The sequence below is a fragment of the Sylvia atricapilla genome, chromosome 10 (assembly GCF_009819655.1).
Source record: "Sylvia atricapilla isolate bSylAtr1 chromosome 10, bSylAtr1.pri, whole genome shotgun sequence".
NCBI lineage: Eukaryota > Metazoa > Chordata > Aves > Passeriformes > Sylviidae > Sylvia > Sylvia atricapilla.
In genome coordinates, this window is record NC_089149.1 from 11,966,267 (window position 1) to 11,991,667 (window position 25,401).

Below are 25,401 nucleotides of genomic sequence, written 5' to 3' on the forward strand. Positions count from 1 at the left end.
CAATTTTTAAATTTTAGTAAAATACATCAAATATTGCTTGAAGTAAAAGACATCTGACTTAAGTCAGTGGTGGTGTATTTGATGTTCTTCAATAAAATGTTCGTTCTTGTTCACATACTAAGTATTGAAAGTATAAATTTGGCTGGTTGCATATATTTTGTTTGATATTTAATATCATACCTCCTTTTTCAGCTGAATCTGTTATTGAAGATATGGTGGGTCCAGACTGGAAAAAAAGATGGATGCACTGGGTAGGCCGCACCAAAGAACAGGTAAAAGGAGAAAAAAAAATTATAAAGAATTTATAGTCTGCTACCTTTAGAAAACTTGATTATTACTCAATGAATTTTCAAAACTACCAATTCACTCTGTTTAGACGACTACAGAATAACATCACTTGTCATTGTTTTAAATAGTATGGAGAATTCAGTGCACTTTTTCCATACTCCATCTACAGAGTGACTTGTAAACTATTTTCCATTTTTCAGCTGGATGACATTTTTGCTATTGTGCCGTTGACCTGTGTATTGAACTTTTTGCAGTAGAAAGAAATCAGTGAAAGCAGGTGGAAACTGGACTATTCTCTTCTATACTTTTCATGCCTGCCTTCTAAACAGAAGTCATGTGCAGTTTTCTGTTTCTGAAATTGATTCATACTTTAAAGAAGTAAGCAGAATTTAGAAGGATAGAGTAGGAAGTAATTTTTTCAGAGAAAGGAATTTTACAGTCAGCTATATGCAGCCAGCTATTGGAGCAAGGTAGTGACTTCAGCTTATATTAATTGACTTTTATGAACAGCAGCTTAAAGGTATGAATGCATGGAGAGTTCCTGCTAGCTAATAGGCAAAAATTACAATTCTCATCAGAGTCACAAGTGGTATATGAACGTGAGCCCTGCTAGCAGATGTTCATGTAAGGGAAAGGGGGCTAATGCCTACGAATTTTTTTCCACCCTTCCTGTTCTGCTTTTCTGTGTATAATGAAAAGGAAAAAAAATTAAATTGACAGTGAATAATCCATTCAGAATGTTATTTTTATGTGTCTTTGTATAAATTCTTTTTGAAGAAGCTTGATAGTTAATAGTGTCAGAGGTTTTTTCTACCCTTGCTTGTTAAGCAAATAAGAGTGTTTATTGAGGAGGTGCTAGTGATCTCTGAGTCTCTAATAATAAATTCCAACTAATCATTCCTATCCTAGAATATTCGTAATGAAACAAAAAATGAACTTGAGAAATTAATCAAGTGCAATGAAGATCATCCAGCTTATCTGGCAAATGATGAAGTGACGACTGTCAGAAAGAATCTGGAAGCAAGAGGAGTAGCAGTGGATCCATGTCTGGTGAGATGCAGAATTGTAACAAGACAGATGGAAGCCCCCTGTGAACACTTGAGTGTTTTCTAGATGGCACAGAAAAGACTCCATGTGAATCCTGAGTTTGTAATGCAGATGTTTCCAATCTGCTAAGCAGATTTTCTTGCCTACGTTGTAACAAAGGTTGTTAGAAATTACTGTTCCGATGTAATCAAGGCCATTGTGAGTGAGTTACAGTAAAAACATATTGTGTATCCTAAAGCTTTCAGTGGGGTTATATGTGAAATTTGCAGTTCATTTTTACAATGAAGAGACAGATTTAAAAAAAAAAAAATACTTAGAAAAAGGCAGGATTTTTTCAGAGTATCCCAAGGGATTGTATTGTACATTTGAAATGTTCTGGAAAATGACATATCTCATTGCAATGAAAGGCCCTTAAAGGTAATTAGACCTCTTAAGTAATTAAATGAGAATTCAGACATTAATAAGTAATAGATGTAGATCTCCTATACCAGTGATTTATGTTCTGCAGTAACTTTGGATAGCTTTGCACCATTAATACATGCGCTTCTTCTAGGAAGAAGAGTTTTTGTAATACTTGCTACTCCTTTCCTGTACAGCACTTACCATTTTTTATAAAGGTCATAGTAGTGGTCCACATCCTGTGCTTGAGGAGGCTGAGTGCAAATTGAGGTTTTTTCTAGCTAAGCAACTGGTTTTCTTAATTATGCTTTATGGGTGTTCCAGAGAGGCATCTTGATACACATATTTAATTTTGAAGAATTGAAACATAGTAAGCCTAATCAAGAAAAGTTATAAATGTTTGTTTACGTAAGAGCCATTTAATATTTCTCTAAGCTTTAATCTGATTTAATTGGTAAATTAATGTGTACAACTCAAAAATGTGTTCTCAGTGTTAATGTAAAGAATGTTTTGTAGTATTTAATTTAAACGTGTTTTGGCTGCAGACAGTATTTTTAAGCTTTCAGTTATGTGCACAGAAGAGTAGGTTTTTAAATTGACAAGTCATCTGTAATGTTTGCCAAGTGTAACTAACACATTAATCATATCCCAGTTATAGACAAATTGCTAAGAAATATTTAGACGAATGTTACATGATAGCAACAGTGGAATTTGGAGTTACATTTTAAAATTAAATGCAGTCATTAATCTAAGCACGATAGTGAGTGCATGTATTTATTTATTTAGTCAAATTTAAATACTCTTTTCCTAGATTAAAGACACATGGCACCAAATTTATAGAAGATACTTCCTGAAGTCTGCTTTGAACCACTGCAATCTATGTCGAAGAGGCTTCTATTATTATCAGAGGCATTTTGTGGACTCAGAGGTAAATTGAAGAACAGATGTTCTTCATCTACACTGGTGTTTTGCCTTAATACTTCTTCTATTTCAGTTTAAAAAAAAATCTAAAATACTTCGAAGTAGCCTGTCCAGATAGTTGGTGATCTCAGACACCTTTTACATGAGGTTTGTAATGGATAAAATGCCATGCTGGTGGCAATTATGTAAAATGACCACTAGGTATCAGCCATGACCTAAACATCTGTTTCTAATCAATGTGTGTTGAAAATGCACGTTAAAACCAGTAGTGTAAAGCTGTTGATACGTTGTTGATAGCCATTTCTCCTGCTTTCCCACTGATAGTTCACTTATACAAAAAAATTCAGAAAACATCCCTATGGATTTATAGGGAAACTATGGTCAGTAAATGTTTAGTTAATGCTTAGAACCATGTGTGATCAATGGGAAAAAAAATGAACAGCTATGGAGTTGCCAAACAGATCTTTATAAATAACTTTCCAGTTTTGTGAACCCAAGCTTGTGCAATAATTGACAGTATGCATCAAGTCACACAAAGCATACATTATTTTCTTACCATTATATTTTAAAGAGAAATTGCTGGAAAGGTAGAGCTCCTCGCTTTGTTTTTCTCTTAATGAGTCATGAAGCCAGAAATCTTTGTTGCTTTAGAAATACCTTTGCCTGTAAGAGCTAAGAGAGAATGATATCACCATATGGAGTGCTGCCTCTTCATGAAACTTAAACTCCTAGTCATGCTACTGACTTTTTTAAGGTGTCCTAATGTGAACTTAGTGCTCCCTTCTGCCATCCTTGCAGGTGTAGAAACTGTCTCTTCTGTTGTTAACAAGTACAGCCCTTGGCCCAGCCTTGTCTTCAGAAACATTTGTTACGCAGGGAGGCACAGCCTGGAGCTCAGCTGTTGTCTCTCAGAGTATTTGCTATGAACAGTGCTGTTCCAGTGAGCATTGGGTTACACTCCCCAGCCTGCATAAAGTGTGTGCAAATTGTTTTTCCACAGTTTCCCATGATGTAGCTATTTCTGTTGAAAATAGCAGACGGGAAGGTGATGCATTAAATAAGGCTGATATGGTTCTTGTGAAGTGTTTTTGATGTGTTTCCTTGTTACCTACACCAGTTATTCTGTGAGATTTTTGTGAAGATCTGGATATATATACATGAGTTTACAGTTGCTGCTAAAAGTGTCAAGAGATTCTTGTGTGTGTAGGATGGTCGCTGGACAGCAGAGGTCTGACACCACAGGTTCTGTCATTCCAGCTCGAATGTAACGACATCGTCCTCTTCTGGCGGATACAGCGAATGCTGGCGATTACAGCAAATACACTGAGGCAGCAGCTCACCAACACTGAAGGTAAGGCTCAGTCACTGGAAGGGTTCCAAACAAAAAATCATCTCCTTCTAGAAAAGTCATCCAATAGTAATTTTGCTGAGAGAGAAAATACCCTTTGAAATTTAAAAAAAACTTTCTCAAAGAATTTTCATTCTTAAAAGGCCCAAAGAAGTGGCTTCTGTGTTCAGAAGTTTGCCTTTTCACCTATCAGATTAATAAGTATGGTAACATATACTGTGTCTCAAACAGACCTTTCTGAAATTTTGCCATTGGAGTTGTAAAAGTGTTGCCACTCTTCTTTTTTTTTGTTCTTGTTCTTCAGTAAGGCGCTTGGAGAAGAATGTAAAGGAAGTGCTTGAAGATTTTGCTGAAGACAATGAAAAAAAGGTGATGCTCCTAACTGGCAAGAGAGTTCAGCTTGCAGAGGATCTCAGTAAGTACTCACTCTACAGTGTTTTGGAATGAGCTTGAAATGAAGCAAATTCTGACCACTGTCTTTGAGAATATTCAGTGTGATGTGGTTGTTCATGTGCTGGCATTTATTTAATATCATACAGATTTTTTCTTAAATATGGTAGATCTTACTGATTCTAAGGTGGACATGGGTAGTATAGTGTGATAATATAATTTACACCATGTGTAGCTTCAGTTAAATGAATCTATTTAAAAAACGTAGTTAAAACAGAGTACTCTTCCAAGGAAGAGTCTCCTTCCAGAGGGATTACAGTAGTTGAATGCTTTGGGTAACTCAAAAAGTGCTCAAAAACCATTAGTGTTTTATGATTCATATAATAAGATTTTAAACAGTGTAAGTTTTTAAGGTGACAGTCTAGGCTGAGGTTGTCTCCTTTTGTCTGCCTGCACATCCAGGAGGGTTTACACTGGCTTTTAGCTGATAGACGTTGTCTTGCACACGTACCGTTGTCTTTTTGGTAGCATTCTGCTGTTTTCTAAGACTTCCACTTAAACCCCAGCTGTGCACCTGCTCTGGGAGGGGATAAAACAGTGCTGTGCAAAAGAAAAAAAAAAAAGAAAAAAAGAAAAAAAAAAAAAGTAGTGATAAATGAAGTTCCTGTAGTTACATAACTACCTGTGTGTTCACATCACAGGTAACCATTTTTCTTAGACCTCTATTTTGTGTTTGATGTAGAAACTAATTTTTGTCTTAAAATATGGCTTGGAATATATTTAATTCAGAATAAAAGGATTTTGTGATCAGTGTTTCTTCTTTTAATTAGCAAAGATATTAGGAAAGTTCTTATATCCAGGGTTCAGTGGGACAGAGAAGCCTGCAGTAGCTGTTAGTTACCTAAGTATGAATAATATTTTTCATTTTTTACATCCAAAATGTAATATCAAGTAAGTGTTTTGCTTACAATAAACACAAAATCTAAGGATTTATTTTTAATAATGCTGGTTTGGCTACACTGAAAATACTGTCTCATTGGAAGTGTTGTTATTTAAATCCCAGTGAATTGTATTTGTTGTCCCTTAGAAAATGTGACAGTATTTTGGAATCATGAGTAGGAGTTTTGGTGATCTAGGGCAAATTGCCGAGGTTTTCTTGACTCATCTCTGAAACAGTGCTATGACTGTATAATTTCCATGGTAGGTACATAATTTCCTCCAAACGTCCTGTATTGCGTTTGAAATCTGGTATCAACCTTTATGTAACCAGTCTTTTAGAATAGGTAGGACATGTTTTGCAGCATAAGAGGTTCTCCTCCTTTATATAAATGTTGAGGTAAAATGAGTGGTAGCACAGTAGGATGCACAGTTTTGTTGAGGTAGTTCTTTTCAAGCTACTTGCAAGTGCTACTTGCTTTATTGCTTTGATGCTGGATGCTGATTCTGGGGGTATTTTTCCTGTGCAAACAATGATATAGAGTGAGCCTTGGCGATTTTGATTTATCCTCGAGTATTCCATGTTTTAAAACAAAATTTAAAACCCCTAACATGGCCATGATGTTTAAATTAACATGTCTTTATTTTCCACTGACATTGACTTAGAATTTTTGCATTGTCAACTTTGCTTTTCCCCGGCCTCAGTAATAGGCTCCCATTTCAAAGCAGTGGCAACTGAGGTCATTATTTTGTAAACTAAGACTAGACCTGTAGGAGCAGCCTGTGTGTATTCATAACCTGAGGTGTCAGTGCACTGGTATAAATGCTTCAAGTGTGTAGTTTGCATTTCATAAATTACCGTGTAGCAAAAACATGTCACTGCACTGTATTTCTTTAAATTCAGGAGGTCACAGATCCCACACACATTATTCTAAAGAAATAATTGTTACTCAGTACTAAACAATGTATGATGACATGTTCTGCTTTATTGTACCTGTGGGAAGATTTTAAAACTACCACTGCTTAGCTCTGTACTCAGATCAGCTGTGTTCTTTCTGCATGCTTTTATTGCTAAGTGATTTTTATGGGCATATGACAGGAAAAGGGGGTTTCTTTGCCTTTCCCTTGGTGAATAGAATGCTTTTCTAAGGTGCAGAAGTTTTTTTTATACCCCTGAGACAGATTTTGATAATATAGAGCATTGAACTCTCAGATGGCTATAATTTCCTTCTTGTAGCACTTCATAAAGTTCAGGACTCTCCTAAAGGAAAAAATCCTGACTCCTGTGACATACATTCATAAAATACTGGTATTTTAATTAGGAAGAGAAGTGATCTCCTGAATCACAAAGTCCAGTCTCTCTATTCCATGCAGCTGTGTTTATATAACCCAGCTGATTCGAATATCTTGAGTTCTGTCTTCAAATCAGTTACTTGTTGGGACTCACTATTGACACAGAAAACATATTCCAGGCTGTCATTCTTCTGGTGAGTACAAATAGACTTCTAATTTCCAGTCTAAGTTTGTAAATATGGGGCTGGGATTCACTTCCTGATTAGAAACTCTACTTGCAAATATAAATTATTTATGTACCTGAGGCTGGGATGCCTCCTCTTGATGCTGATTATATGGGAACACTGTCTCACTGCTGTTGTATCAGTCTTTTAATGCTGAAGCACTGAAGTGTTTTATTGTTTATTGAAGATACTGTTTGATGGCTGTTACTAACATGGGTGACCAAGTCTCATGATGAGTGATCACACAGGACTCACAACTTACTTCAGCAGGTTTTGTCTGTGTTCTACAGCCTTGAATGGTACTTTAATCCTGTATAAGAATATTCCTTATATGACATTTATGCCCTGAATCTTGCTGCTTCTCATTGTTCATATCTCAAGTTAAAATCTAGGTATTTTAAAGAGTGTAAACAGATCTTTGAAACAAATTATTAATTTTTTAATGTACTGAAGGTTGCTTTGCCTTCAAAAATACGCATTAAATGTAGTGTAAATGTACTCCTTAACATAAATGTTGTCATGATACTTTTACCAGTGAGTGGTTACTAAGTATATGGAAATAAAGAAGCTCTAGGATTAGAGTCCTTTTGGAAGAAAGGATCATAAGGTGAAAAAAAGGAGCAGAGGAGAATATGAATAGATGAATTGGGAAAGTTGACTTCAAAAACGTCCTAAAATGCAATCATTGTATAAGAATGTTTGTAACACCTGTGGTTGATGTATCCCAGTGTCCTGACCCTGGCAGTGAGCAGGCGTGGGAATGTCATAAGCACACAGTAGTACTTGCCTGTTATGCTCTCACAGCAGCCCACAATCTGTGGTTCCAAGATTTCCTAATCCTGAGGTAGTATCTTTGTGATTAATAGGCATTCATGGATTTTTTTTTCTCCTGTGAATTTCTCTAATTGCTTTTTGAACTCATGTAAACTTCGGCATCTGCAACATCCTGTGGCAATTAGTTCCAGGGTTCAACTACACATTGTGAGAAAAAGTACTTCCTTTTGTTTGTTTCTGAGCCACCTGCCAGTTTCATTTGGTTCTCCTTAGTTCTTGCACTGTGAAAAACATTCAGTAATCTTTTTCTATTCACTTTTTTGCTATTCATGACTTCACAGATGTGTATGCTACCTGCACTTGATGTTCTTATTTCTGACTTGAAAAGTTTTCATGGTGTAGTTGCTCTTTGCATGGACATTGTTTCCTGGTTTCAATCAGCCTTGGCACTCTTCCTCTTTCTTAGTTCCACTAAACCTTTTTTGAGGTGAAAGAGCAGACCTTGCACAAAATATTTGAAATGTATCTACACTATGGATTTATACACTTCTGTTATGATGCTTCCTGGATTTAATTCTGGTCTTTTTACAGTAATTCCTTGTAGTCTTTTCTCTTTTTTTACCTGTCACTGAACAGTGAGCTGATGCTGCAGTGGGTCTATCTACTACAACTCCCAAGTTCTTGTATGAAAAGTAACAGCCATGATATTTTCCTTTTCTTGTCATTTTTTAAAGCTGTAGGTATAGTTGAGCTATGTTTATTGGTTTTTATTATGTGAGTAAGAGTAATTTGCTATCTGTCTCTTACATGTCTAACTGGGTACTGTAGGCTTATTCAGCAGTTGATAGGAACCTGTTTTAATGCAGTTGTTCACAACCTCCCTCACAACTCCAGGTCATTGTTTTTGTGGAAGTTCTTCACTGAAGTTCCCTGCCATTTGAGGAACACAGCCCTGACTTGGGTAGCTTCACCAGTAATAAGAGAGATTACATTTACTTTCCAGTTGGCACCTGCATCTTGATTGTGCTCATTGCTGAAGGACTAAATACTTTGAAGTTTATATTCCACACAACTAAGTATTTGCTTACCTACTTCACTATCTTAAATATGCTGTCTTCCATAAGAAGTGAAATGGGATAGAAATGTACAATGATAAACATCAATATTTTAAAAGGAGAATTTCACCAAAAAGCCTCTTGGTTAGACTGCCCTGTTTGTATTACAGACTTCCAATCACTAAGTCAGGCTGGAGGGAAAAATCTAATGGTGGCAAATCAGTCCCTTCAAATTCCTGCAGCTGTTACACACAAGTGTATGCAGCTCTACACAAATCTTTTCCAGTTGCCTTTTTTTCTTTTTTAGATATTAAATACTCTTTATTTCTACAGTACCTTTGAAAATGGATGAGTCAATATATATCCTTTAATTTTATCAGTGATCTTTTGCAGTATTTACAAGTTCATATAGTTTTCTCATATATTTGTGTTTAACTTTCCAAAGTGAATGATACTGAGCATTCGTGCAGGCTGCCTCTGAAGTTACTGAAGGTTTTACATGTTACATGTATTTAAAAATGGCAGCTGGGTTGGTTATTTATAAAAGACAATTATTTGAAGTCACACCTTCCCTAGAACTGTATCTTTTTAATTATGTTCTTCAGTCTTGAGCAATACCTTTTTTTTTTTTTTTTTAGACAATAATACATAGTTGAAAAGACTTCAATTTCAACATGAATAATGTCTTTTCTGCTGTTTTATTTTGAACACAAATGCCAGACTAGTAATTTCAGCCAGAAATACCTGATAGTGTGTGGCTAAATCTTACCTTTCTGTAGACTATTTATAACATGGTAATTGTTGAAAATGTTGAGTTCCCAGTAAAACGCTTCCGTGAACTCCCTCGGTGATGGCAGGATGGCTGTGCCGTGCTCTGTCTCTCCCGGGGCAGAGCCCTGCGGAGCTGCGGCCGGTGCCGGTGCCGGCCCCGCGGTGGCGCTGAGCAGCCGCGGACGGGCCGCGGGGCTGAGCGGCGGCACCGCTCCTGCCGGGGCTCCCTTCCCGCCTCCGGGAGGAGGATGCGCTTGCCTGCCCTTGTCCCTCTTGTTTTCCACTCCTCCTCGGGGTTTTCTGGTTTGTTTTGTATGATGTGTAATTTATGAAGATTGTGAAAGACGGTCTTTTTATTCCTCTCAGCTGCACATTTCTGGTTAGCGACTGCATGGAAAGTACTCGTTTAGTAAGTTTTATTAAGAAAAAGCTGATGAGAACTGAATCCTTTAATCAGAAAGGAAGTGGATCTTTCAGTGTCTTATCCTAAAGCTAAGTGCCATCTCTCCCTGTTGCAGTAGCACCTAGAGCTTGCTAGGTGGTGCACATTGATGTTGAATGCTTCAGGTGAATCCAAGCTTCAGGCAGGCAGCAGGAGCTTTGCCATTCACTTCACTAGAGTTGAAATCTCACAGACCCAAAAGAAACTCATAGGTCCTATCTTCATTTGTGTCTTCTCCTTTTAGTCCTTTTGGACAGCAAAACTATGAATGTTGCGAAGCCACAGGATAAATAAAACATAGTACAAACAAGGCATCTTTCCTAGGTCAGCGTACTATTCATCCAATATACTGTGTCCTCACAAGCTGAAAAAGAAAACCCAGTTCTTCACCAAATTATAAGTAAAACCATGTGGCATGGGAGAGTCATTGCCAGGAATTGGGAATGCCTGTGGAAACTTGATCCTGGAATTGCTAGGTATGAATGTGAATGGATCAGTCTCCAAGTTCATTTGTCAGTAATGCTGACACCTGTACAGGTGTCATGGGCTAGCTGAGACTTCGTTCTTCACAAAAGCTTTTTGAAACATTTGAGGAGTAGGCCCTCACATGAAGAAAATAGAGCTTAGGGCCATTTGTTTCAATTCTGTCATATGTTTGTAAGCTATGAAATGTAATAGTTTGCCGAACTTAATTATTTTCTTGTAAAGACTAAAACATATAAAAACTAAACAAACCAGAGTTACAGTAAAATACTTTCAAGTTTTATATCTAAAGTCATTGCTTTGAAGTCACAGCATTAAATTTTTTATTTACTTTTTCTCTTGTTGAATGTAAGCCATTTGCCAACTAGGGGCATGAATGATTTAATATAATATAGGCATATAATAAACTTGCCATTTTAATGGAGTTAAAAAGCTAAGGTTGGCACTTCCATATGCAAGTTGCTGACTCAGGACCTGAAGTTCCTGTGATCTGGCTAAGCTGAGTGAGCTCTGTTGTGTCTGTTCTGTGTAACAAACTGGTTTTAATCCAAGTGGGTCCCCTTTTTTGTTATGCATTTTTGCAAAGTTAGGGATAAAGTCTGTGAAGAGTACTTTGCATATAATTACTTGCTCCCTGGTTACATTTTTTCTTTCATTGCTCTTAGCTTTAGAACAAAAATGTTGTGTGAAAGTAATCCTATACTGTGGTCATTACTGTAGCCTAATTAAATTTCAGTTCCTTCAGATGACTGCCAATTGGGTTTTGATTTGACCTCTATCTTTCATGACATTGTTGATTACATGTGCGCCTTAAAATCAGGCTTTGACTTGGCTTTCTAAAGCCTTTGCTTCCATTTGCTCTTCTATTATGAGCTTTAACTTTTTTTTTAAAAGGTCACAGCGTTTCATAGGGGCAAAGCTCAGCTGTAGGGGGAAAGATCTCTCAAATAAGCAGATCATAGGTAATTTTCCCATAGAATCTAGAGGCAGACAAAATAGCTCAAAAGCCAGTGGTTAGTAGTCCTTAAATCAGAACCAGTGTGCTTTTCAGTGTTTACAAGATAGAGAAAAAGATATCATTTTCAGGATATTTGATGGTAGTGCCCAAATGTCATCCCTCCTGCCCAAAGACAGGTATAGGAAAGAGGAAAGCATATTAGGAAATGCAAATGGAGGAGTAATTTTATTAGAATCTGAAGAATTAGGGTTATTTTGTGCTCTTGTTTCTTCACAGTGCCTAAATACTGGAGTTTTAGAAGCTACTTAAGTAAAAATATGATAACTTTGTAGTTGCAAGACAATTCCAGAGGTGTCTGCAGTCTTGCTTTCCTCTCATTCTCTTTTCACCTGGTCATAGCAGTGAGGAGCACTCACTCATCTCATCCTGGGCTGGCAGAATATTACACCAGGAAGATGGTGTGGCCTTCTACCCAGACAGATGCAGAGCAGCTATTTCCCTCTGGGAATCACCAAACAGATCTCCAATTTCTGCTAAGCTTGTGCAGGGTAGCTGCTATCTTCACAGTCCCCTGGCAGCAGCTTCCCTGAGGACATTAGTATGGCCTGTATCTTATCAGAGGCTGCATGTCCTTTAGAGCACATTCATTTCTGCTCAAATCTCCATCAGTCACAGAGTGTGGGCTGTCTGTTTCTTAATGAGTTCAGGCTTGTGCTGGTGTCACCAATGTGCTGGTGGCAGCAAGACTCCTGTGCTCCCTTTGAGCTCTGTACAGGTCCTGGTGCTCCACGATGCAGGAACTTGGGGGCAGTGTGCGTGGAATCGGTCTGTATGGTTGTGTCATTGATTTCCCGTAATTTTAAACCAAAGCAATATCTCACAATAGACTTGCAAACTTCCTGTTAGAATGCAAAATAATTGTTTTAGCATGACTACCGTGTTTTTAGTTCCATGTAGATAATTTAAGAAATAGACCCAAGGAAGTATGCTTTGATGTGAAAGACACTATTTAAATGTTCAAGTTCTTTTTTTTTTTTTTTCTTTTTTTTTTTTCTTGAGTTTTGGGGGAGCAGCGTGAAACTAATGAATTAAAACCAGAAGAATGTGTAGGATGGTCTGTGTGTCAAAGTGCAGATAAGGTAGTTCCTGCTTTGTGTCATGGCAGAAAGTGCTTTAGAAAGCTGCATCTTCTCACAGAGGGAAGTAATCCTCAAGGGAGAACATACATCACTCGTAGACATCCTGTGATGGAGTGATGGTTTACTTAACTTAAGAATCCCAGATGACCAAAGCCTGTCTGCTGTGATTTCTCAGTTATTGATGAAGAGTTAGGCACTGATGTCCAGGTCCTAAAATGGATCCTTACAAAGTTCACCACATTTGTCACGGACTAAAAGAAGCCTATCACTTAAAGTTGACATTGAAAAAATAGTGATAAACTGCTACATGAATAATGACATGTTTAATGCCTATTAATCTTACTCTAGACACATGTCTCCTGTACTTGAGGGTCATTTTGGTGTCTGCTGAATTTATTTTTTTCCTAAAATTTTCTGAATGATGCAAGGATGAATACATCTAATTGGATGCTATTTTCTCTTTAGTACTGGTTTTTTGTGAGGGTACTTACTAATCAAAATTTAAGTACTTCTCATGGAGAGATTTACCTATCATGGAGAGATTTAGTATTGGTATAAATTACAGGCTTGTGAATGGACCAATATATGATTTTGTTCTAAAGTAGTATGGAGCTGTGGAATGTAACTTTTCCATTTCCAAAAGCTGGAGAGGTCAGTGTCAGGTATGTTGCACTTTGTCAATTGTAGTAGTCTTCACTTTGCCCATAGGAATGATAGCGAAGAAAAAATAATAGAACCATTTGGATATGGTGACTTAAGTTTTTGACTCTTAAACATTATTGTTATGATCTAAAACTTTGTCTAATCACCATTTCATTTTCTGCCATATTCTAGAGAGCCTTTAACTTAAATAGCCCTGCTGGCATATTACTTCATTAACTGACTAGTTCCTATGTATGCTTCCTTTTGGGTGGAGAAACAACATATATCAGTTATTTTTTATGTCCAAGTGTTTTTACAGTTTTATAGCCTTAAGGTTACAGTAGCCTTTACATAAGTAGTTTATCTTCATCACTGTGTCTATCCTTCCTGCATAAGGAAAAGTTAATATTTTGTTACATCACTGGATGGATCATTGGGTAGTATTTCTGGTTTGCCTCTGTGCTTTTCACTATTTGCATACAAAATAATGAGCATCACCACATTCTGATTCATTCTAGTTTATCAGTTTTGATTTGGAAGTTCAGTCTTCCTGTATCCCTAAGTCTGATTCAAAGTATGATATTGTTATATAAGGTTGCCTTGTCATTCTGCTACTGAGCTCCTTCCAGCTGTCCAGTAAGCAACACAGCTAAGTTCTGTTGAAAGACTGAGTAATAAGAGCAGTTTTAATTAAAAAATCTGAGACGGAGACAGAGGACTTAAAGATGCCCAAGTCCTACCTTGATATTGCAGACCTTGTGACTCTCATAAACTTGCAACTTTACACAGGGTAATGATCACTGGTATGTTAAGCTAACCTCAGTGACAGTGTAGAAATAGTTTGTGACTGACCTCACATCACAGTTTGGTAATATTTAGTTTCCTTTCTGTAGACAAGCAGGACTGATGAATAGCTCATGGAAATGTCTGTTGTATAAAGTCAGTAGTCTATATAATTGTCAGTTTTACTTCAGCTCCATGGCTCAGTTCTGAAATGGTCTGTCAGAGACAGAAGGATTTCATGCTTACCAGCCTGAGGAGCCCCAGGGATTGCTCCAAGAAGCACAGCCAGCTTCTGTTCTGTTCCACCAAACAGAAGGCAAACGTGTGGCCAAAGCTGTTCTGTGCAACTGAGAGCTCTCACTAGTGAATCTGGAGCAGCTATAGATTAAGACATTGATTAGTAATCTACTTCAACAGCACAATACATAGTTCCCATTTCTGGGGCTAAAGATCATTGTTAGTAATATTAAAATATTGTTGTAGTGCTCAGTAGCCTGTGAAAATAACTGAAGTGTTTTCAGACAAGCTGTCTGCTGCTGCTGTGTGGTTATCTTTAGTGTGAAATAAAGGTAATAATGTTTCATACAGGCAGCTGACAGCTTTGCTCAGGTGTGCTATGAAGGGATTAAGAGTTAATATGATAGTAATACTTGCAACAAATTAACTTCAGTGATTGCAGCTGTGACTTGGGGTTTTTTCCTAAGATTTTTTTCTTAATTTTATTATGGTTCTACATCAGGCTAAATATACAATTTGGTGGTGATCTGTCCCTGCTTAAGAGGTGAATTTGCCTGTAACAAGGAAAACAAAACTGTATCTTTGTAGGAAACAGGCTCCTTGATGTTTTCTCCTGTTATGTTCTCCATGCAAAAGGAGATCAAACTGGATGCAATTTCAAATGTGATTGCAACACATATAAAAAACATAACATTAAAGGACAGCTACTACAATGTAGCATCAGTTGGCATCTCCAGTCTAACTACTGCTAGCTAATGACCATGCCAGCTACGTTCTGCAAGCTTGCATTTTAAAAGCTGTATATTCCTAATGATTCATGGATTTACTGTATATGAACTACTATAAATTCCATTTAAATTTTTCAAGATTCTGCAGTGCTTTTATTACACTAATGAGCTAATTGTTTAAGAATCATTCACATGATTCATCCTCCTGCTCAGCCTTTTTTAAAAAAAAAACTTTTAGCTGCTGAAACTCTCTTGACAAACAATATTTATAGCAGTTTGACAGCAGGATGAAGAACAGCATTTGTCTTTGTAACGGCTTAAAGAAAAGGCCTTTCCAGCACCCAGCCATGCAGTTACAATCTTGACCTCTTTCTTTTGCTGGGAACGTACATACAGCATACAAGCAGCACCTCCCATGTGTTTTCTTGACCCTTTGACTGTCCATTCACTTCCCATCTGTTTTGCAGCCTTAAAGGAACAGAGGGGGCCCTCTACTTATAAATCTGTCTTTGCAGCTGACAAATGATGTTCTGTCTCTTTAAGGGCAGCCTGGGTGGTTTTGGCTTTTTTTTTCCTTCCCCCTCCTTTTAAAATTTTAGCTTTCCTCTCAGCCTTATCCAGAGGAAAATATGGTATATGAACAAGAGGAAACTGGCAAAAAATGTGATAGGTAGTTTCAGAGGATTTTCTAAAATTCAGCAGCACATGACCTTTCAGTGATCAGGGAATTATGGCAATGTTTGCACAAAGCATAAGTAAGCGTGTTGCTGCAGGTAACTGTGGCTGGGAAGTCTGCTTCCTGAGGCGTTATTTGGAGTGCCTGGGAGTGTGCTGTCTCATACCATTTTAACAAGAAGTGAAGCTTTTGCATGTCCCTTAGAAAATCGAGGAATGTGGGCCAAAAGGCTGAACTCCAAAGAGATTTTCCCCCCGCCCCCTTCTCCACCTGACTGTTCATAGGGATTGTGTACAACTGCGGAGTTTGTCTTAGATAGCCCTAAGGTAAAAATCAGCTTTCAATAGAAAACTTTGGATTGACATCTCTAGCTTTAATGGTGTGTTTCTAGGCATTGTGATGAATTCTGACTGACAGGGCTTTCCTTTTTACTAGAGGAAAGATGATGCATTCACAGCAGTAAATTCCGAATTTCTGCCTCTGTGGTTAACTAACCATAACATAGAAGTAGCACAGCAAGCAGTGAGAATGTTTATAGGCGAGGAAGGGATTAAGAAAGGAAGGAAGATGGGTGAAAAAAAAAAGGGAAGGGGAGAACTCAAGTCTAAACACAATCAGAACAAAGGAGCAACAACCATGAGTTTTCAAATACCAAACATAAGTTGGAGATAGAAGTCACTTTAGTGTACAACAGGAGAATTTATAAGATGTTAACATATTTTTTTATGGTCATTTTATACTGTAGTCAAAGTCAAAATAATTGTCCAGAAAGATTTTAGAATTTATTTTGTTCCTGAAATTGAAATTTGATATCGTATGTGCACGCTTGTAATTGGGAAGGGAAAGCATTTTGATTTGCCCAAAGTACTCATGTACTCTGACACAGACAGACATGAAAATCTTTAAAATTCTGTGCTAACATCATTGGTTCTTTAAAAGTAAATATGTATTTAAATGTCTCAAAATAAATGTAGAACCACAAGCAAGACAGGTTTTGTGGACAGAGGCCACACAATTAACACAGCTGGAAAATACGAGAAAACCTTTTCTTGCCTCTAGGAGTGTGTTTTAAATAAATCAGTAATACATTTTGCTTTTGTAATTTGTGTTTGATACTATTTGGCTTTACCTCAGGAGATTTACTTGATAGCTTGCTTCTGCTGTTCCATTTTAGCACTGTTTATTGCTAGCTGAGCTTGGGTATCTCAGGCAGAAATCAGAAAGCAAACCTTCCTTTTAAGACTGAATATTTCAGGGAGGTTCCCTTTTAACCAGCTTGCGATACTAGGAAAAGCAAACTTTATCTGTGCCTGTGTCTTTCTGCATTCATAGTGTATTCCAAATCCTCATTACAGTTCAATTAGTCTGGTTTTGAGCCTTTTAGATTTGGGATCACAGGATTAATGAAAAGAAAATGAGCAAGTAGCAATATCATTTCATATGGAGATAAGGAGAGACTGAGCATGAATGAGGATCTCAAGACATCTGAATAAAGAATTTCCTCATTCTGTCAGTGAAGTTTTATGGGATATGGAGGGAGGATTATGGGAATATTCATGACCAGATCAAGAGACATAATGAGTTGATGTATGAACCAGCTTATCTTTTAGGTAAACATGGGGTAAATGGGAAATAGAAAAACCATTCATGGCTGCTAGGCCTGTGAATTTTACTGTTCTAAGATGGAAACAAGGGTTTAGTTACAGTTATTCTTCATTGATTTAATTTGATTTTTGATCAGTGTATAACAGGTGCTGGAAGAACTGCTTATTTGTAACTTCAGGTCTGCATTAGAGCTAGCAAAGAGCACATCATCTTTCTAGAATCCAGTGTAAGCAATACATGCATTAAATCTTACACAGTACCTTGTAATAAGAGTGTAGCACTTTGTTAAAGTCCCTTTTGTGACATGGGAGCATTGTATAAAAGAGCTTGGGTAGTTCAGCCAGTTACAGAAGTAATTTGCTAGCAAGCTGAATGATTTTAATTTGTAGTTTATTTACCCTTGGAAAAACACAGTATCACAAAACACAGAGCAACAGGTCACTTTCTGTCTACCCCTAAATTTACTTCTGCAATAAGTATTCTTACCTGAAACTCAGATGATTTTCTGTGTTTGGTATGTTGAAAAACTTTCCTCAAAACAGAATGTACTGTAATTTACAAGTGTAAACTACTGATAGTTTGATCTAAGTGTCAGCCAAAACCCTACAAATGTGGGTACAGAGCTTGTGCATTTTACAAGGACTTCCCTAAAGCTGGGTAACATCTGATTCTTGAATTGTGAGAATGAACAGTTGTTTCACATATGAAGTCATATAAGTGCTGACGAAACTGTAGCCATTTACGCCAGAACTGCAGGGCCTGTGCGGTTGCACTCCTCTGTCAGAATTCTATCCAAGCACTTATATTTACTAGTTTATTAAGATGAGTGTTGTGTAAATGCATAACTCTGCCCTCAGCCTATTTCAAAAATTAATTTCAATTTTGAAAAAGCAGACTGCTTCTCTGTGCTACAGAATGGACTTGCAGGAGTGTGTTACAGGATGCCTGGGATCTGCTGCTGCAAAAGGCTTTACTAGGGCTAAAAATACAGGGCATAGCATGAATAATTGCAGCTATTTGGCACTCATTCTAGCTGTTCTTTTTTGAGAATAGCCAGCATATTATTTCAAAGTATTAAATTACCTCAAGACATCATAATTATTATAGTTAAGTAATCATTTCAGTTCAGTCCAAGTATAAAAACTAATAAAGTGCTCATAGTATGCAGTCAATTTTAGTATACATGTTCTCTGAGCAAACACAGCTGATTCAGTATATTCTGGTGGAATACATATTTGCTATCCTGTTATTTTAATATGCCTTAATCAGAAGATTAGGATGGATTTGTTGGCACAAACCTTTTTTTAAGGGTGAAATAATAATTACAGGTTTTTGCTGATGCTATTAATTTTCAGAGCTGGAATATTTCATTAGCAAGAGGTTGGGAAAGGGAAATACTTGCATTTAATACTGCTAAATCTGCCTGCTTTCACTAGGTCTAATGGCTTGATCAATACAAAGAGCACACTTGGGAAAACATGTTGCAGTTGGGGAAAAAAGTGGCACAGAAAACCACTGAAAGCACAACATAAAGAGATCATCTGGGTCATGAGATCTCATCCCCAGTTATCACAGGCAACTGCTGTTCATTTTGGAGAGCAGGGTCCAGGATTAATAATTTCTAAACCCAGAATCATTATAGAATATTTTGGGTTGGAAGGGACAGTAAAGATCATCTCCTTCCATCTTCCCTGCTGTGTTCAGGGGCAGCTTCTACTTGTCCAGGTTGGTCAAAGCACCTTCCAGCATGATGTGGTCAAAAAATATGTTAATTCTGTCCCGAATAGTAGAACGGTATTTCAAAGGCTGATTTTGTAAACATTCATAGAGCAACAGTATTGGAGGCTGATCTAAGTAGTTGCCTAAATAAATGCCATAGAAATAACATTTTCTATACACTAGAGGTTTATATACTGGCATGCACTGCATATTCTTTTTTTCATTTAAAAAGGTAGTAGTGAAAACCTTTGAATGTGCTCAGTAAGGACAAGTGATCATGGGACTGCCTTATTTTTTCATTGACAGCTTTCAAAGATTCTGCTGAACTGATTTTTTTTTCAACCTGGTAAAAATCAGCTACTTCTGTTTCTTAATTTCTAAGGTACAGGTTTTGCCCTCACACCCACTGTAATCTTCATTTAATATCAAAGTACCTTAAAAGAAAAAAAAAAAAAAAAGCCAGCTGAAATCCAAAAGGCTTCTTTGGTGTTTTCTTTAGGACTTAGAGTGTGATTCAGCTTCACTATACTTCTGTTTGTAGATAAGCACCACTAAGGAAGGGCACACTGCAGTGTTGAAAGTGTCAGTGGCTTACCCTTCATCACCTCAGAATTGCAAGATAAAGATAGAAGTTGAGGTTTCTTGGTGCTCATGCAGGCTATTTTCCATACTTTATTTTAAATGCTAACTAAAATTCTTTACTTCTGTAAGAACAGGACTGAGGAGTTTGTTGAGTTGTTATTACTATTACTCAAAAATGGATTTTATATTTGTTTGTAGGGTTGTCGTTTTGTTAGATTAAACTTTCAGTTTCCTGTAGCTACATTAATGTTCTCTTTGTAGGTCACTTTTTCTCCTTATGCTTACATATCCCATTTAAAGCTATTTGTTTTATTTTTCTTTTTGTTCTGCTGTTACTTCAGCTCAGCAAAGTTGCTAACATATGGTATTGATAAAGAGAAGAAAATGTAGAAGTTTTTTTAAAAAAGCTCAAACCCTGTATCTCAGACAAGGGAACATATGGCTTTAATCCAATAGTATTTTTAGCTTGGAAAAAATATTTGTCTATGTTTATGTTTATGCTCATCTAACTTATTTTTGTCTGTCCTATTGCTCTACCCTCATTCCTTCATATTTCTGAAGTGTGTTTTTCATGCCTATAATCACACACAGAAGGAGCTTCAAATGAGGATGTGGTGAGAGAGAAGCAGGAAATCTCACAGGCTTTGGATTCCAACTGTGTTCTGAATCTTGCTCCATAAGCAGTTTAATAAATCAAATAGGTTGTATGATGACAAATGTCGTATGGAATTGAGAAAAGAGTGGGAAAATGCCTAAACCCCTGGATTTTTTACAATCAATTTTGCCTTTTCAGTCCTAATAACTATTTGTATTTCTGGTCGTGTTTTGGTAGGGAAGTAAACTCCCAGATTCAGATTTTGTATAAAATTAGATTCTGTGCACATCCATCTGGGTACTACTGAAGTGCAAGAAAATAAAATTCAAGTTTTAAACATTCTTAACATCTTAAAGTGTGTGCCCTTTGGAGGAAGTGTCTTGAATACTGACGTGTGGTTCCCTGAATTTCTCCTGGGTGAAAGGGTATGAGCTTTCAACTTTATTTAGAATGGTTAGTGGTGTTTGTTACACTTGCTGTGGAGAATGAGGACATTTGGTTAAAGAAGAAAGGGGCGAGTGGACATTATTTTTATATTATATTGGACATATTATATTATAGTGGACATAAACCTGCATGATCTGTGTGTAACAAGTGTACAGTAGTTCTGCTCTGCATGATCTGATGGAAATTTCAGTTTTTTGAAACACATTTCTAGTATTGGATTTCTTCAGTGAATTTTTGAATTATTAAATTAGCAGGATAATCATAAAATACATCTGTAGGAGTTCTTCAAACAGGATAGCCTTCCTTTTTTCTGATCTAGAAAAATGTTGTAAACCTCGGTAATTGAGAAACAAAATTATTAGGGTAATATTGATGACAGCATTATTTTTTGTTTGTGTTTGCATGGTTTTGTTCCTTATTTTTGTAGGGAGGTTGTTATGGTACCTGTCCTCAGGTACTTGTTAGTAGTAGGTATTTGAACAGGGATCTTTTTATTTCCACCAGAAAAAGTTCGGGAAATCCAGGAGAAACTTGAAGCCTTCATAGAAGCCTTGCATCAAGAAAAGTAGATTGTTCAAGCAGGTAATCATGCTTTGATCATAAAGAGATTGCTGCAGTTATCTTACTGCTCTATATGAAATTATTTTTCTCATTTAGATGCATGTTTTCATACAGACTTTTGAAGATTCCTGTCCGTTTTATTCCATTGTCTGGCTGCTGCTGCTTCTTGCTTCTAATCTGCAGTACAATACTTCCTGCTTTTACACTACAAGGAGATATGAAACTTAGTAAAAATACAGTTACTGACTAGTTACTTAAGTATTGTGAATCACTGTAGGCTATTTGATTACTCTCAGTTCAATATTTTTATCTGTATTAAGTGAAGAAAGCATAACTAGCTGGAGTCAAAATTAATGAAACACTTTTCTGTGAAAGCATTTCGATTCTTTTGTTTTTCTTCAAGACACTGTTTATTGTTAGCAATAATATTTGTATGCAGGTAATTTCCAAGTCTCATTTCTGTTAATTCTCAGATCTATAATCCCAAGTGCTGGCATGCATTTGTACATATTTTAAAATAATTGTCATTCTGTTTCAACAGCAACTTTACACAAGAATGCAGCCTTCTCCAGGATACCTTACACAAAGACTGAATTGAAATGGCTTTTGTGTCCCATTCTCTTTCCTGTCTTTTGGGGAGCATCCTGAAATGTTGAAGGAGAAAGAAAACATCTCAAGGGATTGAGAAGTTCAGTTAAAATCCACCTGCTGGTTTAATTTTTGAAGCTACATGCACAGAAGAATCTGATTTGTTTATTAATGAATAGCTTGGGAGCTTGCTGAAGTTGTACATTTAAGGTTTTTTTTTCCCTGAAAGGGAAAAAAGCTTTTTATTTTTAGTATGTGTCTTGTATGGTAGAGCTGGATCAGATTCATAAAATGATTTTATCTCTTGTCATTTTCTTGCCTGCAGATGATGCTGGGATTTGACATAACATTTTAGTATTTGTATGTACATTAAAATGCCCTTCTAAGTAATGCCATTTTTTATTTGTTATGCTCTATGTTGAAGCATTTGCTGATCACTTGGTACAGATTTAAAAATGTTGTATTGAGGTCCTGAGAGGAAGTGGTGGATTTTGTTAAACTCCTAAACTATTGAGAGATGACAGCCAAACAATTCCCATCGTTCTTTCACCTGAAAGCACAAACTGCTATTCACTGACACTCTAAAAGGTTTAGGCTCAGGAAATAATGTCAGCAGCTGCCCCTTTTACCTGTTCTTTCTGATACATGTTGTTACTCTTGAATGTCAGCCGATTACATTTCATTTCTGGGATTGCACAGACTCGGATTTCCTTGTTAACTCCACCCTTTATCATAGGTGGAGAGTAACCTGGTGGAACACCTGTGAAACGTAAAAAGATAGAATGTAGTTGCAACTTCCTAACTAAAAAAAAGAGGAAAAATGTCATTACTTTCATTTTTACTGATACCTATTGTAAGACCAAAATCACTTCTGTATGAATGTTATGCACAAGGTCCTTCCACACCCACCTGATGCCTATCATACAATAAAATCAGTAAGGCACTGAAAACTGATTTTTGCCATAGAAATGTCACTTCTGAGAAATTTAAGCATGATACAAGCGCCCTATCTTAGGTGCCTGGTGGTCAAATCACCACCATGTTTCTCTGCCCACACATTTTACCACAAATGATCTGGATACACATCTGAATACTTATGTGGAAGAAGATGTTAGGCCTGAAACAGTTTGTGTTGCAGTTGTCTGATTATGTACCTTGAAAAACTGACCTAGATTTAATTTTCCTTTTGAAAAGGCAATTGATTTTGATATGTAGAAGTGAAAAGAGAGGAATCTGAATGTTTTCCAAATGATACTGTTTTGGTTTGCCCTCAGAGGAAACAATATAAAGTTTGGAAAGATGTTCCCCAAATGTTTGGACATAAAATATTCAGCCATGTGGACAAAAGCTAACATAGAGCTAAAATTATGTTGAAAAGTTAAATATTTCAGGGTGATCTAACTGAATGTTTGGGGATTTTCTGTTTAAAATTAATTCCTGAAAATGAGTGTTTGAGAACCGAAAAATTTAAAAATGGCTTGTGTCATGGCCATCCTCTGAAGATAACTTCAGAAATGTAAGTTTGCACAATTTTGAAGGCAGACACCTTTGTGTATAGCAAGTGAAATAAGTCTGTTCTTTGTAAAAAAAACAAACAAAGAAACAAACAAAAACTTTTGCATTTACCTAAAGATCACTGTTTGAAACTTCTGTGTAATGTAAATGTTGCAGAATATCGCATCCAGTGGCCCAATGTTCATTTCTTTTAGTGTGATGTTCCTATGGGTTTAGTTCCAACTTCTCTGTGCTGCTCATCTAAGACTTAGCATGATGTATTCCATGGAAACTAGGTATTTATTGACTAAAAATGTAACTGAAGGAATAATAAAATGTGGATTTTGAACACAGTGCTATTGCACCTAACTAAGAAGTCACTTTTGACCTTCTTTTTCTCATTTGTTAAATTGTGAACAAGTGTACATTAATGATATCAGTATATGTTAATGATATCAAAATGTCTGATTCAGAAGAGCTGTGCCAGCACCAGGTTAGTGGTGACTGTACCAACTGTTATCTTTACTATATAAATTAATGTAGCTTTTATGTAATACATTTAGACAAAGATGTAATGTCAAGCAGCATGAGAAGGCTGTGCTGAATATTACAACAGTTTTGAGACAGAAAACACAATTATTTGAACTGCCTAAAATTCATGTGGTACTGAAGAGTATGTTATTTCAAACTGGTTTGCACAATTTCATTATATTTTTCTGTAAGCTACTTTCAGATTCTGGATACAGCAATTTCTTGTAAGGAGCAATGACTAATCTGTAATTTCTGTAACTTTTTGAGGTTAGAGAGTGGAATCACCAAATGTAAACACTGTTGTTCCATAAATGGATATTTCATTTCCAAAACACGTTCATTACTATCATGTAGATATGCTAAGTTATTTCTGTTTTTTACAAAATGAACTGTTTAGGAGCCAAGGTTTAAATACTAATGGCCAAGAGGTATTCTGACACTTTTTCATGAAAAAGATACAAATGTCAAGGTGTCTTCTCAAATGTCAAGAATTACTCCTTCTCAGTGGTTACTAGTACCATCATCCCAAGTTATCAGACTATGAGAGAAAATCTTGGAAGTGCTTAAACTGTAAATACCAAACATACTGGTGTGCTCTTTTACCGTCAAAGCCACATGAGTATATTTTTGAACATAAGCTGAGTTATGACATAGTTCAAATGCTAAAGTTTTAGCGAATTTTCATGTAGCTTAGTTATTCTTAACAATTGTATTTAAAAAGATGCAAGAGATTTCATCACTTGAAATGTCAAAATATTGGGATCTCTAAAACGTGATCCAGGACCCCTTGAGTCAGCTAGAACTTTTTGTTCTCAGTGGGATTTGGTACTGGAGAGATTGGTGGGATGTTCTTACATCAGGGAAGGTTTTGACATATGAGCTGTCTGTGTAATTACCTCTGTGTTCTTGCAGAGTTGCAGCATGAGATTTTTTTTGTCTGTTTGGAATGTGTTTCTGGGTCCTGAGGTGCTTTAGGGAAATCTTCAGCAATGCTTCCTTGCACAGGTGGGATGTACAGTGGTGAAGTTTACTCAGATTCTGGGAATACCCTCACAAGAACCTAACATTAATGGCTATCTGAAAAAACTTACCATCTTGGAGACTTACCATATCCAAGGAACCTTTTAGCTTTATAAATGTCAATTTAAAATTCTTGGATCCTGTTCTATTTTTAAATTAGTTCAGTAATCCATCTTCCCTTGCAGTAATCTTTATAGACCATGATCAATCACTTGCTAGTTTTTATTCAGTAAGATAAATGAAATGCATTGTAAAACCCTTGCAAGGTAGGTCGTACAGAGTCAGATAACTCCTAAAACTGTAGTTTCCCGAGTGCTGTGAGTTCTAGGTGGCTGTTATCACAGAGCTTTCACAGCAATATAGCTGTGGCCAGGTATTTCTTAGTATAAAGTACTATATAGAAAGGACATAAACTACCTTGGACTGAATCTTCACATTCATATTTCATAAAGGATCATCTCTTCCAGACTGCTGAAAAACAGTAAATTGTACAACAAAAGCCTTTTTAGATCTAGATATTATTTCACTATAGAAATCATAACTCAAGACCATTTTCACTTCTGTTTCAAGCAACTGCCCTCTCTTTGCCAGCCTCATGAAATAAGTATTAAGGTAACAGTATGCCCCCTATATTTAGGAACATTGGAAGCAGTGTTTGCCTCATGTCCACAAGCCAATTGCCTGTAGCTTTTGATGTTTAGAGAGAGAACATTTATTGCAACCTT

The 25,401-nt window shown here is 36.6% G+C and overlaps 1 protein-coding gene across 4 annotated transcripts in view; it reads left to right on the plus strand.

The window, feature by feature from the left end:
* Nucleotides 1-23,505, plus strand: part of OPA1 (OPA1 mitochondrial dynamin like GTPase) — a 47,631-nt gene extending 24,126 nt beyond the window's left edge. For all 4 annotated transcript variants that reach the window (XM_066325990.1, XM_066325989.1, XM_066325991.1 and 1 more), the window contains 7 exons: nt 193-272; nt 1,198-1,338; nt 2,546-2,662; nt 3,913-4,006; nt 4,308-4,418; nt 20,987-21,064; nt 21,585-23,505. In XM_066325990.1, coding sequence (XP_066182087.1) covers nt 193-272; nt 1,198-1,338; nt 2,546-2,662; nt 3,913-4,006; nt 4,308-4,418; nt 20,987-21,051 — 608 coding nt within the window. In that variant the 3' untranslated portion in view covers nt 21,052-21,064; nt 21,585-23,505. The remainder of the gene's footprint in view (nt 1-192; nt 273-1,197; nt 1,339-2,545; nt 2,663-3,912; nt 4,007-4,307; nt 4,419-20,986; nt 21,065-21,584) is intronic.
* The last annotated feature ends 1,896 nt before the right edge of the window (nt 23,506-25,401 follow it).